General features: G+C 38.1%; 2 protein-coding genes across 2 annotated transcripts; one reads left to right on the forward strand and one right to left on the reverse strand.

The window, feature by feature from the left end:
* Window positions 1-4,821: 4,821 nt before the first annotated feature.
* Window positions 4,822-7,185, forward strand: LOC110924193 (uncharacterized mitochondrial protein AtMg00810-like). The gene is made up of 2 exons (XM_035986218.1): window positions 4,822-5,191; window positions 6,425-7,185. Exons 1-2 carry the CDS (start codon window positions 4,822-4,824, stop codon window positions 7,183-7,185), a joined length of 1,131 nt encoding a protein of 376 aa, XP_035842111.1.
* A 3,222-nt stretch (window positions 7,186-10,407) lies between these two features.
* On the reverse strand, window positions 10,408-11,327 carry LOC110925579. Its single transcript, XM_022169504.2, has one exon. It carries the CDS (start codon window positions 11,260-11,262, stop codon window positions 10,483-10,485), a length of 780 nt encoding a protein of 259 aa, XP_022025196.1. The 5' UTR covers window positions 11,263-11,327; the 3' UTR covers window positions 10,408-10,482.
* Window positions 11,328-16,650: the final 5,323 nt, after the last annotated feature.

Raw genomic sequence — 16,650 nt, forward strand, 5'->3', positions numbered from 1 at the left:
ATCAGGCAAAGGTCGTAGTGCTTTCAAACCTCTGGGTTTCTCTTGGTTTCAAGAACCAAAACAACATTTTCATTGCTTGCCATTGTTCGGGTCTTGTATATATAAAAAAACTTGAGCGAATTTGTGTTTTGAGAGTGTTGAAGTTAGAGAAGTGGTGTGGTTAAAACTAACTAAACTAGGCCTATTTATATTAAGTTAGAGGGTTAAAACGGTCAAAAATCGATTCCAAACGGCTATATTACCATTGGAAATGGATTCCTAACGGTGAAATTTCAAAAAAATCGATGAAACCAATTTGTATTCGGTTCTGGGTAACACGGACCCAGTCATACCTGATCCTGTTCCACGAGGTTCTCATATGCACACCAATTACCTGACTAGTTCCTACCCGGTTCATCCTAAAACCCGAGCCTGGTAATACCCGATTACCAAACAACCGGTTCCTAACTGGTTCCGGTCCAAAACCCATTTTGTGCACATCTAGTTGGATGCCTTCTAGTTCCCCCAATTTTTGTGGGCTGCAGCTTCCGGTTTTCCAGTTTCACCTCTCGTTGGCCCAGCCAACGTTACCTTCAATGATGGGCCTTTATTATATACCCCACTAATAATTTGTGACCCAAAGAATTTAACCAAAAGCCGATAGATTAGTTTAGTCCAATATCATTCATTTGTTTATGTTACGAACTTCAAACAGCAAACCAAGTCCTTTTCTTGTTTCACCTGAAATCAATTTTCTTTTAATTACTATCATGATTATTTATGGCTTCAACTTTTATAAAAACTTTTGATACGAAGTTTATCGTTTCATCTTTTATTTCTAAAAGAAATCACCAATCCTTTTTAGTGACCCATTCGTAAATTGAGCTGCCAAATAAATTCTGCACAACAAAAGTCCATTTAAGCTTACATGTATATTTACATATCAATTCAATTAACAATTTGATGCCAATTTCATTACTTGAATATTTTATGTATAAGTCACAGCAAATAGAAACAAACATATAATATTATTATATTTCTTTTGTTCATTTCGGAAAGGTTACAAAACCTAACATAAAGAAAGCCGTTTTAAATTTAACCAACGGACCATTAGCATTTATTTATCTAATATTGCATGTTTTAACTTATTTTCTCTTAACCTACAAAATATAAAAACCATCCAAGTAATATGTTTTGTTTTAATATTAATGCATTTTTCAACGCTCTCAATTAGACTAGCAAACAACTAGGGACTTTGCTCCTCTCCCCATATAGACTGTGCTTCTTCTTAGGTTTTTTGATTCCGGTAAGGATGTAGCTCGGGACGTGGAACAACTTCATGCAGAGATTGCTCTTATAGTTCTGATAACTTCAAGCTTGTTGTTGATCGTCATTGTCTTGTCTCTTAAGGCTTTTCTCACGTTGATGGTAAGATCAAAATTAGTAATGAATATTTTGGGCTCTTCAGGGATGTATGTGACGCATGCCGACACTTGGATCAGTGGCGGAGCTAGCCAATTAATATAGGGGTATCCCATTAAAAATTACCGTGCAATTATACAATAATAAAAACGATAATAACTAAAGTAAAACAAATAAATGACTACGTGGTTGAAAACCCCATTTAACAAGGCATGCCCTTCTTATGTCATCTATTTGATTACGGTGATAACTAGCAATATGCGGCCTATCATAGGATCTGCAGGAAGATCATTCAAATCGATAATACCTCGTGTTGTAGGAATACTTGGACCAATATCAACATTTTCTTGCATATTATCATTCGTAGCATTCAAAATTGCATCAATGTCATTGTTTGCTTGAATATTATCATTCGAGTTCGATGTTTGGTTTCCACTTTCCAATTACCGCCCATAATCAAAAGGTTTATTTTATTGTTTTGGGTCTTGGGCTAAGATTTGTCATTTACTAATTGGGCCTCCATTCAATTATATGATTGTTACTCTGGGCTTACTTTATAATTTGGACTTGATTATTCTATAAGTTTTGGGTTGTAAATGGTTTGGGCTTATAAAAAATTGGATTTTAATAATATCAAGTTTTTTTGGTCATGGGTATCCTCGTATTTGTTTAGGGGTATGCTTTGTATAAAACCGGAAAAAAATACACTACGAATACGGGGTTGTGCCATATCCGTGCAACCCATCTTATAACACTAGTTCTGTCCCATGAACACTCAATGGGTTGACAAGTATTAGTTTCAAAGGCAAGGTATCCTTCATAAGGAAACACATATCTTCCCACTACTAATGGGCTACTAGCGAAATTCACCAAATCGGGATACACTCGCTTTCGAACCGGGGTAAACCCTCACCTAGGGCCGAAGCCCATGAACACTCGCCCGAAGGCACGACAGTGCGGTGAGGTAAAACCCGCACAGTTCAAGAATCGAACTTGTTGCTTCCCCTGATCAATGTTTTTCTGAGATAGAAGCACTAACTTTTGAAGTTGATCCTACTACTCTAGGTCCCTAGTTGTTTACTTGTCTAGTCCATTTTTGGTCTTTAAGAACTTAAAGCTAGAAGCGAAGAACCTTAAATCACCCTGCAAATGGCTTTTTTATTCGTTTAGGTGACTTTGCTCGTCTCCCCACTAGATCTCCTTCTCATTCATGATGGTTTCCTCATGATGGTTTCCCGGTGACTCATGTTCTCTTACTCCCTTTTGAACTCAACCTAAGAATAAAGACGGAAAGAATGAATGAAGAAAAGAGGAAGAAAACAAATACATCGGAAAATACAAAAAGATAAGAGGAACATTATCTCTTTAGCTAGCAAATCCCTTTCGGTACCAATATGCATTTTGTTTGAAGTGAGCGGGCTATGCCTTGACATGACTAAAGTCGCCTAAGGAGATCATCTTAAACACCTCCATATCTTTATTCAGATGACGAGAACGATTAAGGTCACCCTAAAGAATGGAGATTTCAAGTTCGTTCTTCTCTTTCTTAACTAAACGACTCTGACGCTTGTTAAGATCATGAGACAAAACATATTCTTGTTAAACTGGTCAAATCCTATTTCTATGTTGCCGAGTCAATGTTTGCTGCACAAGTTTACTTTTGTCACATGTTTATTTCTATTTCGTAATGTTTAGGTGGTTCCTTATTTTATGCAAAAGTAGTGGGTTCTTGGCTTAGTGCCTTAGTGGGTTTGTTTTTAAAGTTAAGTATTTATATTGCTTTGTTTCCTTTGTAATCGTATCAGTTCAATTATAATCAGAAAAGCTTTCACAAAAATTGATTGTCTCTGTTTTGATATTGTGTTCCAGCCAAGAGTAGTGTGTGTACTTATTTATCCATTTTGTTCAACAAGTGGTATCAGAGCCTCCATTGAAGATGACAGACCTGCAATTAATGTGGTGTGAAGAAATTGAACAACCAAAATTACAAGACTTGGGCTACATATCTTTCTTCATACTTGGAGGGAAAAGATCTGTGGGCTACGTATCTTTCTTCATACTTGCAGGGACAAGATCTGTGGGAAGTGGTCCAGGGGAATGATACTGTTTAGCCTCTAAGAGAAACCCAAGATGGAGCCCTAAGAAAGTGGAAAGTCAAGGCTGGGAAAGCCTTGTTTATTTTGAAGACAACTGTGGAGGAAGAACTCCTTGAACACATAAAGGATTCTGCAAATCCTAAGGCGGCTTGAGACCCTTTAGCCAAAGTGTTGTCAAAGAAAAATGATGCTCGGCTTCAGTTATTTGAAAATAAGTTGCTAGCCCTAACTCAAAATGATCTGACAATTCTTCAGTACTTTCACAAGCTTAAGACCTTGTGTAGGGAAATTGGGGATCTTGATCAACAATCGATAATTAGAGAGGCCCGTATGAAACGTATCATCATCTATGGGTTGAAGGCTGAATTTACAAGTTTTGTAGCTGTTGTGCAGGGTTGGCCTACACAACCGTCACTGAGTGAATTTGAGAATTTGTTGGCCAGTCAAGAGGCTTTAGCTAAATAAATGAGTAGTTTATCTACTGGTGCGCCTACAAAGACTGAAGTTAAAGCTCTTTATGTGGAAAAAGGAAGAGGTAAGTAGTACCGGAAATACAATAATCATCGCAACAATTCTCGATATCATGATAAGACTCGTAATCATGACAAATCTAAGAAGCGTAGTGGTGAATCATAACGAGGGGAGTCTTCAGGTGAAAGAAAGTCTCGATATGGTGGAAAAAGGTATTCAATGAAATGTTACAATTGTGGGCAAAGAGGTCACATAGCCAAGAACTGTCAAGGTAAATCAAATGAAGAGGGTAATGTAAGCCTTGCTCAAAGCGAAGAGGGATGGGATGTTGAGGCATTTGTTGCTCAAACTGAATTGGTATGTTTTTCACTACATCTGTTGAATGTAAGAGTAACAAGTTAGATGATTGGATCATGGACTCGGGTTGTTCCAATCACATGTCTGGAGACAAACGTTGGCTTCAAAATCCAGATAAGTATGGAGGCAAACAAGTTGTGGTTATTGCTGATAACTCCAAGCATTCCATCGCCCACATCGGAGATGTTGTGTTTTCTGCAGAAAACAACTTACAAGATTTAACCCTAAAGGGCGTGCACCATGTCCCTGGGATGAAGAAGAACCTGATATCAGTGCTTTAGATTGAGGGTCATTATGTGGTGTTTGGCCCCAAAGATGTCAAAATCTACAAGCATTTTGAAACCAAATCGACTCCAGTTCTTGAAGGTCACAAAACAAAGACGATGTATGTGTTGAATGCCAATCAGCATATGTAGGAAAGGCAAAAGGTAACCAAAACGCCAACTTATGGAATCAACGGATAGGTCATGTAGGGCGTGAAAAATTGGGCCTTATGATGGATAAGGATCTTGTAAGTGGGCTGCCCAAGTTAGAGGTAAATAAAGAAATTGTTTGCGCAGGGTGTCAATATGGGAAAGCCACTCAATTGCCGTTCAAGAAATCCGATTACCAGGCTTCTGCTCCACTCGAACTTGTACACTCTGATGTCTTTGGACCCGTTAAACAATCATCACTGAATGGTATGCGATTTACGATTACATTCATTGATGATTATTCAATATTTGTATGGACCTATTTTATTAAAGAAAAATCGGAGGTGTTTTCCAAATTTAAAGAGTTTGAAGCAGATGCAGAGAAGATGACAGGTTACCAGGTTAAGTATCTTCGATCAGACAATGGAAGAGAACACATCGCCACCGAGTTCTGTAATCATCTGAAGCAAAAATTGAAATAGGCATCGACTGACTTGCCCGAATACGCCACAACAGAATGGAGTTTCAGAACGTAAGAACAGACATCTCGGAGAAGTGACAAGGAGTCTCATACATGGAAAGAATCTGCCTGGGCGATTTTGGGCAGAAGCAATATGAACAGCCGGGTACGTAATCAATCGATTACCATCACAGAGTCTTAACTATCTCTCTCCTTTTGAAAAGATGACTCAAACAAAACCAAACGTGAGTTACTTTCGCGTGTTTGGGTGTGTTTGTTATGTTTTTGTTCCGAGTCATCTTCGTCAAAAAATGGAGAAGAAGGCAGTTCGGTGTGTGTTTGTAGGTTATGACCTAGAAAGAAAAGGATGGCATTGTTGTGATCCGAATACCGGAAAAATTTATGTGTCACGAAGTGTTATTTTTTTATGAAAGTTCCTCATGGTGGTCATAGGATAGCAAGGTTCTACTTGATACCGATCAACTAAAAGAAAGTCTTGAGTTAGTTAAGTTACAACTTACTAGTGAATAACTTGTGACAGAGGAAGAGGATGCACCTGTACAGAACGATGAAGATACCACTGGATCAGAACCGAGACTAAAAAGGTCACAAAGGGTACGTAAACTTAATCCTAAATATGAAAATGTTGTTATTGTTGAGGATAAGCTGTGTGAACCAGAAAGATATGAAGAGGCTTGTGTAAAAGAAGAGTGGGTCCAGGCTATGAGAGAAGAGATGGATTCCCTTTAAAAGAACCAAATGGGAGCTTATACCAAAGCCTACTGATGCAATCCCAGTTTCGTGTAAAGCTTGCCTAGTGGCTCGGGGGTTTTCACAAACTGATGGTGTTGACTTTGAGGATACATTCAGTCCAATGCCTAAGTTGACTACTGTAAGGGTCCTACTTGCAATTGAAGTCAACAAATGATGGAAGCTATGGCAAATGGACATCAACAACGTGTTCCTGTACGAGGATCTTGATCATGTCATACTTATGGACCAGCCTTTGGGCTTTGAGAGTGAAGAACATCCCGAGTATGTATGCAAATTAAAGAAGGCTATTTACGGTCTAAAACAATCACCATGATCTTGGTTCGGTAAAATCAGGGACTTTCTTGAGAAAAATGGTTTTGAAATAACCAATGCTGATGCCAGTGTGTTTGTCAAGGTAATCGGTAACAAAGTTGTGATTGTGCTAGTTAATGTTGATGATTTGATAATTACAGGGGATGTTGAAGAAGAGATTAGTCAACTCAAGGCCAATCTGTGTGTTCGGTACAAGATGAAGGATCTTGGAAAGTTAATTCATTTTGTTGGTTTGGAATTAACCTATGCTGGTGATAATTGCTTACTGCACCAGACCAAATATGCAACTGATCTGTTGCATAAGTTTAGTATGAATTTGTGCAAAGCTGTAATTACTCCAATGGAATCTGGTATCAGATTATATGTTGATCAAGGAAAGGAGATTGAAGATCCATCGGAATACAGAAAATTGGTGGGGAGTTTGATCTACCTCACTCTGTCTAGACCCGACATTTCATTTGCAGTAGGGGTTCTGAGTAGGTACATGCAGTGCCTGAGAAAGCCTCACCTCATTGCTCTTCGGAGAGTTTTAAAGTATGTGAAGTTTACTTTGGGTCAAGGTGTATGGTTCAAGAGGGAGCATGAGCCCAAGTTATTTGGATACTGCGATGCTGATTATGCAGGTGATTTGAATACAAGGAGATCAACTACTGGTTACACCTTTATGTATGGGTCAAGTCCAGTCACATGGTGTAGCAAACGACAGCCAACTATGACATTGTCTACCACTGAAGCAGAGTATCGAGCAGTTGCAATGGTAGCACAAGAAGGTGTTTGGTTAATCAGGTTGATGCAAGATTTGCATCCAATAGTGAATTATCAAGTGAAGATGTTTTGTGACAGCAGCTCTGCAATTAAGTTAGCTGAAATCTCGGTCTTTCATGCTCGTACTAACACATAGAGGTACATTATCATTTCATTCGTGAAAAGGTGCTGCTGAAGGGTGAATTCAAGCTGGTACAGGTGGATACTACTAAACAGGTTGCGGATGCTTTTACTAAGAGTTTGTCAGGTCTTAAGTTGCTGGGTTTCTATAGTGATATGGGTTTGAGGAAACTGGATGTTGAAAGGGAATGTTAAAATGGTTAAATCCTATTTCCCTGTTGCTGAGTCAAAGTTTGCTGCACAAGTTTACTTTTGTGACATGTTTATTTCTATTTCGTAATGGTTAGGTGGTTCCTTATTTTATGCAAAAGTAGTGGGTTCATGGCTTAGTGCCTTAGGGGTTTGTTTTTAAAGTTTAGTATTTATATTGCTTTGTTTCCTTTGTAATCGTATCAGTTCAATTATAATCAGAAAATCCTTTACAAAAATTGAGTGTGTCTCTATTTTGATATTGTGTTCCAGCCAAGAGCAGTGTGTCTACTTATTTATCCACTTTGTTCAACAATTCTCACTCTCGATCACAGTCATTTAATTATAAACCGCATCACCATTCTTGATTCGTAGCATTTAATTCAGGTACCGTTGGGTTGGCAAGGATAAATTTGATGATCGTAAAACACGTGTCAACATCCTTTTCGGTATCTCTTTTTTAATACATCAACTCATACTCTCATTACTCTCATTAAATCTACTCCTAATTCTCCTCTATAATCGAAAGTCAAAGCCTCAAAATTTCGGAAAAGGGGGCAATATTTAATATATTAAAAATATCACGTATCTACAATTTTTTTTATTTTTAATTTAAATATTTTAATATTTAAATAATTATAAATAATTTTTAAGCATATTTTGTTTCGCTTAAAACTTTAAGATTTGATGTTTTAAAAAATTCGATTATGCTATTGCGACATGTGTTTTTATCTACGTTTACATATAAATTTTACTCAAAACCGAATTGATTTTTTTGTCTTTTTTACCGTGAGTAACCGAATTGATACCGTTCGAACAAAATCAATACATGTACCATATATGTTTGTATAGCTTTTTCAATGTGACATTACAAAGTTGTTAAAAATGAAGTTGGATTCGCAATAGAGTACTTTTTGGTATTGTAAGGCTACTCGGTATGGGGGACGTCCCCGGGACGTCTTGGTCCGGCGCCGAAGGGCACACCGTGCCGCCCCCCCCTCCACGTCCCGTCGCCAACGTCCTTCTACCGACGTTTAGGACGCGCACAAACAGACAAAAAAATGGTGGGGACCGATGTGCATATGACCGTTTGAAAAGAAAAAATTAAATTCAGAATTTATATTAATTAAAAACAAACGGTCATAATTCAAAAAACACCCCATTTCACTTCCATTTTTATAAATACTCGCCTATTTAACCATTTTTTTCATAACTTTTCACTCTCTACCAACCCATTCTCTCTCACATTTTATTACCACTCTTCCCTTTTTATAAAAACTCTTCATATTTTGTACCATTTTTTACCCGCTACCACCCCATCTCTCGCTAAAAAATTATCATGGCTTCACCCATTTCTTCCATTTCTTCAATTTCTTCTATGTCTTCATCGTCTTCGTCTGCGTGGTATTCATCATCTTCGGAAGAGGATGCTATTATGCACAACATAATTATGAACGCGACTCAGGTGTTCATGGCGGCTGATGAAGGGTCATCCCAACGGCTAACTAGACGAGCAAAATATAACCGAGACTAAGAAGGTATTTTACTTTTTTTTTCCTTATGTTTTATATAGATTTGAAAATGTATTTTATAATTAATTTCATTTATGTTTTGTTTTAAATTTATAGCCAGCCACGATAAACTAGTAGCCGATTATTTTGCCGACGAACCCGTGTACCCAGCCGAGATTTTTCGACGTCGTTTCCGCATGAGTCGTCCATTGTTTTTACGTATTGCAGGCGACATGGCCCAGTCTGATCCGTTTTTTACATTGCGAAACGACGCTCGGGGGCAAAGGGGTTTCAGTAATTTACAAAAATGTACGTCGGCCATTCGCCAACTTGCGTACGGTTACGCACCCGATGCATTAGACGAGTATATTAGGATGTCTGAAAGAACCGAACGTCGATGTTTGCACAAGTTATGCCAATGGGTTGTCAAATTGTATAGCAAGCGATACCTGCGGAAACCGAACGCAAACGACCTTCAAAAATTATATCAAGCACACGAACAGAGACATGGTTTCCCAGGAATGCTCGGGAGCATTGACTGCATGCACTGGCAGTGGCAGAACTGCCCAGTTGCATGGCAAGGTCAGTATACTAGGGGAGATCAGGGACATCCGACTATCATTCTAGAGGCTGTTGCGTCACAGGATCTCTGGATATGACATGCTTTTTTTGGTCTACCTGTTCCCTCAATGACCTTAACATCATATACCAGTCACAGATATCTGACGATGTAGTGGCGGGTACAGGTCCAGACACAAGCTTTACGGTTTCAGGGGTGGAGTACAGGCGAGGTTACTACCTAGTAGCTTATTTGAATATGTTAGGATATTTTTAAGTTTATTTTTTTTTACTTTATTTTTTTTAGTTTATGTTTTTTTTTTTAAATTTATTTCTTTAAGTTTAATTTTTTTTAAGTTTATGTAATGTTTTTTAATATTAATGAAAATATTTTGTTACTTTATTTGGTAAATGTTAAATAAAAGTTGAAGATTAAAAAAAACTAAAAAAACATAAAAGTGGTGGAGGACTATGACTAGGACCATCCTCCCATGCCCTCTAGTTTTGGAGGATGATCCATCATTGGGAGGACTATGACGTGTCGCCTACATGGCGGATCATCCTCCAAGGATGGACCATCACCATACCTTGTAGTCTAAACGATATATAGTGCAAGTACTGTAATTGGTACCGTGATGAACTGAGCCGATACCGGTGGAAAAACATTGGCACCTGTATCGGCAATTACTTTTATAGTTTTCAATCTATCTAAAACACATTTCGATATTGCCTATTAGCTATATTTTTTTTCCTTAGTATACCAAGTATTGATAACATACCGAATCAAAGCGATACCAATCAAAATTCCGCTTACGAACCCATTAATCTAACATATGAAGATACCTTCCGCTGAATGCGCTTTGCTGATTGATACGATTTACTACACACACGCATGTGATCTATAAACTTAGGCGCCCTTTAAACTCTGACATGCAATTAATGTCAATGCAGCACTAACATGGTGAACTACTAAAAAAAAAAAAAAAACAAAGGCACCATTTTATGGCCATTAATGTTTTGCTATATGTAACAAAAAGAATTAACATAACCACATCTCAAAGGAACCTTAAATTAAAAAGACTAACAAATATAAGCAACATTGCCACCGGTGGACAGATCCCCAACACCACCGTTGCCACCGGAGCTGCACCGGACCGCACCAAGTGAATGCCTCTCTTCATAACTTTTTGCCCGGTGTACTCATCGACCTCCACATCAACGCCCACCATCACCGTCCTCTTCCATTGTGCAATAGACTTGAACTTAACTCTACCTACCAAATCCACCCTCATCACCACCCTACCACCACCAGGAAGCACCATTATTCCACCAGTTACCACCTTGTCACGAACATGTATTTCTTTGTGATGCGCCTGGTGAAACCCTGGTAAGGTATACACGCATAAAGGGACACTACTTGTTGTAGTTTTGTTTGGGAAGTATGAGAAAGTAATATTCATCGGGCGATAGTATATTCCCACTGGATTCTTGTTGTAAAGCTTTAGATCAAAGTAGATGGTGTGGTTCTTGATTGCGGCGGCACCGGTGGTAGTTTTGTTGAGTGTGGGAATGTATAGTTGATCTATAGTGACTAGGGGAACTTTCCGGTGTAGACTTTGTATGAAAACAATAAGTAACACCGAAAATCCGGTGATATATATCATGATCTTTAGGCTTTCAAGACATTGGTGAGCCATTTCTTCTTTCAAGAATGGAAGTTGGAAGTTGGAAGTTGAATGTACTTCAATGCGTGAACCTTGGAAGTTTAATATATGTGGCCGACAGTTTTTGGAAACAAGAAAAGCAAAGTGCCATGTGAAAGTGAAATTATACATACATGATACATATCACAGCTTTTGTGATCCTTCGCTACACATGTTAATGTTGATAGTTTTTCCTTTGTTAAATACTGTACTTAGGTGTGCATCTTCGATACATTTTGAGTTTATTTTTCAGGAATATTATTGAAGTCAACACCCTCAAATTTGTTCACAGCTCAGCTCCATGTAACCCTGGTATATTATAATTATATTCAGAGTCAGATCTTAATAATTATTGATCAGACATGTTAGTTGTTTTTTACTCATGTGTTTTTGGCTATATATAAACGGCAAGCGGTGATAAAAACATTTGATCGATCGATTTAGCCATTTGAAGGAAGGCACATAAAAAGTTTCACTGCGAAACGTTTGCGGTGAAAACCCTCAAGTAGACACCCTACTAGAAGATAGAGTATGCTAGAAGATAAAGGCCATGGGTAACACTATATAACCCCTTTAAGGGGATTACGTGTCAAATTAAGTAAAATGTGAGGGTTATAGGTGATTATATACCATGTGTGTAATGGAGGATTATATAGATATGGGGTTATATATGTATGTATATATATGTGTGTGAGAGAGGCAAATGTGTTCACCCCATTAGGATTTTCGCGAGGGATGTTTGTTCAAATGGCATAGCGCCCCTCGGGGCAGTGTGGGGAGGCGCCATAGGGCATAATGGATGGGTTAGGCGCCATATGAAGCCCCACTGCGGAAGGACTAAGAGTATCATCGACAATCATTATTTACAGGTAATTACCGATGCCCTACTAAAAATAGAGAAATTAAAATATATGAAAATTAAAATAATCATCAGTAATCACCCGACAAACACCCTAACCCACAAATTTGAGACTATCACTGACGACCACTAACACCATTAAACACACATATTGGTCATTGAATGTGGAAACTGTGTAGTGATGCCTTGGTTTTCGCCGGGGATAGTTATGATAAGATTCCTGATAGAATTCTCACCCATGTTTTTCTCTCGTTTGTTGGTAAGAATGGAATTCAACGGGCATACTTGCTAATGATACTTAGGATAAGATATAGGAAAGGATTATTCCCCAAACACGCACATTAAGAAAGGAGAGTATCACATCCACACATTTGCTTGTAATACTTGTGGCTCTGGGATCAAGATACACATGAGGGAGGTGACGTGGAGGGGGGACCCTGATGGGGAACACCGCCCCCCCGTCTTGTCATCTGTGCCATCAGGGTATTCTCCCCGTTCTTCTTGTTCTTCTTCTTCTTCTTCTTCTTCTTCTTCTTCTTCTTCTCTCTCTCTCTCTCTAAAAGAGGAAAGGGAAGGACAAGGTGATGAGGTGGAGGTGGAGGTGATGTGGAAGTGGGGGAAAGGGGACCATACCCCATAGTCTAACATTCGTCAAATTACCAACTACTCGTTAAAAGAAACCATTTGTAAAAAAGTAGTTAAATATGAAGATAATTATACTGGTTGGTAAGGGTGTGGGGGATGTGTTCGGGGATGGCGTGCGGTGAATGATGTTACCACGCGGTAGCACCGCCGCCACCCCCATTATATGTGCGTGAAAGGTGTGACTTGGTGATTGTTTATCGATTGAATGTTGTTTTTTCCGATGTTTTAAAATCCTGGTTCTATATCGTACAGAATTTGGCTCAGAAATGGTTTAATCGGGTATATCGGGCGGTTCAACCGGATATACTGGGCAGTTTAACCGGTTCTACCGGATGGTTCAATCGGTACAACCTCCGGGTTTGGACCAGTTTTTAAAATATTGGGTTTTTCGACTGTTGGAGCCAACAACTATATAGCCATTTGACATTTAAAAAATAATTTACATTTCTTTATTTAAATACCACCTTTCACAGTTCATATTCTCACTAATCAAAATCATTCACAACCAAACTACAAACAACTCACACCATGGATAAACAAAAAAAGTGATGGCAAGAAAAAAGGTTCGACTACTCGAGGATTGGGTTCATACCCGAGGGGACGCGTCTCGAATACATGGAGAGTTGGTTCGAGCGGTTCGAGTGCACCATTTCAACCCCCACTTGGGTATTCACCACACCACACTTCGAACCTTAATTTTTTTACTCCCAAGTTTCACATTCGACTTTTTATAACATGCTACCTAACCAAATTTTCCACCACAAGTATTCTCACACCCACACGGTCCAACAATGGTTGCACCCGGCTGGTTCGAATTTTCAATGGAAGCGCAAAACTCTTTCGACCCGTTTGTATATAGGAGTCCACCAATTCAATCACCAAGAGAAAGTGTTGAACATTCTCTTCTGACCTATGGTGACAATGAAGAAGAAGATGTTGTGTCCAAAACACAAAATTTGAATGAAGATGAAGATCTTGGGGTAGCCGAAAAAGAATATGAAAATGAAGACGAAGATGTTGGTGGAAGAAAGATGGAGCCTCAAACTTGGACGAAAAAACAAGAAGAGGTGTTTGCCAAGGCATGGGTTCATTAATCAACAACCCCGCGACGGTTGTTGGAGAAAAATTCTGGAGCCTTAGAGCCTTCACAATCAAATTTCTTCCTCCATCTCTATATTTACACTAAAAAACACTATCTTTTCTCTATTCTTTTTGATTAAATAATAGTTTTTTATACGTTTATGATTACATTTTCTCTCTCCTCTACTCACAACCACTTTAAAAAAATATTAAAAAAGCTATAGAGGTAAACAGTATCTCCTCCAACTTTTCCAAATTTACTGATGAACAGTAACTTTTTGACTTTTTTCTCTCTCTTCCACTCACAACAATTTACAACCACTCTCACAAATATAGAGATTACACTCACATAAATATAGAGAATCCATTGTATGCTCTTACAATGAGATAGTTGGCAGGAGTACCCGAAACATTCATCAAGTACGTTCAAAATAGGGACCTATATTGACTAAGTTGAACTTCTTCAACGGTCTTTAACAACAAGCGTTATAATTGTGTTTGAAGTTTATATTTTTGTTTATATCTTTAGTACTTTATATTTTCTATAACTTCATTTTTGTTTATATCTTTAAGTTTATATTTGTTGTAATATATAAGATCGTCTACGTGGTAGCGGGTATGACGATCTTGATGTCATGAAAACGGACTTAAAAGATTATTAATCAAAATATCCGAGTGATTTTCATCATGTTGAGGCGTGGGAGGTGGTTAGAAAACATTTCAGGTGGGCCAAACTACCATTGTTGGGTGAAAAAAGTAATAGTTCTGTCCAAAAGAGAAAGTTATCGGATTCGGGGAACTACCAAACGGGTACACCTGAAACTTAATTCTATAGTGCTATACCTGACATAAACGATGACCCCTAACCCAGAAGGCCACAAAGGAAAGATAAGGGAGCCACAACAATGTCCAAAAGCTCAACTGGGTTGTCCGATAAGCTCCAACAATACACCTCTATGAAAGAAGCAAAACAAGTAAAAGCGTTGGAGTTGGTGGAAATATAAAAAACGAGATGAAGACAATATAGCGTTAGTTTCGGAACAACGCGAGGCAGTGAGACAACTTATGTATGATCTGGATATGGAGACGTATACTAAGCCACACGACAATGTTCTACCAGAGATGTTGCTATTTACGCTAGCCGAAACGTGAGATTGCGAAAAAATATAATTGACCATGCAATTTCCAATTTTCAGTTTTATGGTTTACGTTTTTATTTTCTCAGTTCTCCTATATATTAAAAAACCAAGTTAATGAATAGTACTTTCTCCATTCATTTATATGTAAACTAGGTTTTTACCCAGGATTGCTTCCCGGGCTCGGGAAAGTTATTTAGATTAATTAATTTCTATTTGTTATTAATACGACCACATTACATCAACCGTCTTATTCTATTCAACAACATTGTCTTAAAATCACGGAAATAGATCATGAACCGATATTATAGATCAAACAAAAGCACAACAGGACCACATGAATAACATCGTTTCCAATTTTACTTCAATGCACTTAAATGATCGGGTGATTTGGGATTTTGTAAAAATGTTTGTTCTTGTACTTCTTAACAAAATAAGATGTTCACCAAAATTCAAACAGATGTTGACCAAAAGTAAATCAAATGTTCAACATAAACACTGAATCTATAACAACAGATACTACAGACACTGATTATATTCAAACTACTGATACATAAACATTGACTCTTCATTCCACTGTTGTAATCTAAGCACTGATGTTAAGGATCAGTGCTATCTTCAAAGGGTGATCAGACCTTGAATGACAATGCTTTGATCTTCCACAATGCTTAGATCCCATCAGTAATTTGAGCTTCAATTTTTATGCTTCATCAGTGGTTGGATTCCAATGTATGTTGAAGCTTTACTGAGCTGTCATCTTCAAGTGCCATTTTCTTCATAGCCTCTTTAAAATATCCAGCTTCTTGCTCTTTCTCTTCTGCATCAGTCAACTTTTGCCTCTTTCTTTGGTTTAACATAATGACAGAGGTATCTGATGATGTGAACAGTGGTTCAGAATTGTGGACCTGCTTCTTTGACATGTTAATAGTTTTGTAATCAGGCTTCTTTGGAAGGCTAGGATCTGTTTCTCTCCTTTTTCTCAGCCTTTTATAAGCTTCATCAGTGTACTACCTTGTCCATTTTGCTATGGCCTTGGCAGGTGCAACCTTTGCATCAATCAACTCTTGTTTCTTTCTTTTATACTCCAAGGTAAGATCATCAATAGCCTTTTTGTATTTATGCCAGTTTGGTGCTGACTTTTCATGCTTGGATCTCTTTTTACTCTTTCAATTCTATTGAGTTCTGCTTTGAGACCAACAAGTGGCCAATCTTGGAATTGTTCTTCCTTGGCAGGGTAGAACTTCTCACTCATGATCAGTGCCAGAATGTCTTTTCTCACATCTTTTTGCAGGCCAGGTTCTGGTGGTAAATTTGACATTTCTTTACTCAAATCTCTAGCGTAGTCTTCCATGAGCTTGACTTTCGTGAGTAAAAACTGATAATGACTTGAATACACATTGTCATTTTCTCCTTCCCATTCAACCCTAGCTATTATTTGAGCTTGTTTAGCTTTTAGTTTTAGATATTCATCCATGTTTTTTGGATTTCTAAAACCAAGCAGAGAAGGGAATTTCCTTTTTGAAGGATCATCCACTGTGTAGAACTGCCTCATTTCATTCTTTACTGCATGGACTTCCAGTGGATAACTGGCAGCTGCTGGGGTAGTACCTACAGAGTCATATCCTTGAAGAGCTATTGGATCTTTGATTGGATTGACCAATTTTGGAGGAATGAAAGATTCAGGTTTGGTGATTTTAGAAGGTACAGATGAAATAGGATCAGGTGCTGGTATGTCATCATCATGCACTTGAAGATTTTTTCTTCTAGTATACACACTTTCAGGAGGAGGTGTTTCTATTT

This window comes from Helianthus annuus, chromosome 17, assembly GCF_002127325.2.
Source record: "Helianthus annuus cultivar XRQ/B chromosome 17, HanXRQr2.0-SUNRISE, whole genome shotgun sequence".
NCBI classification, from domain to species: Eukaryota; Viridiplantae; Streptophyta; class Magnoliopsida; order Asterales; family Asteraceae; genus Helianthus; species Helianthus annuus.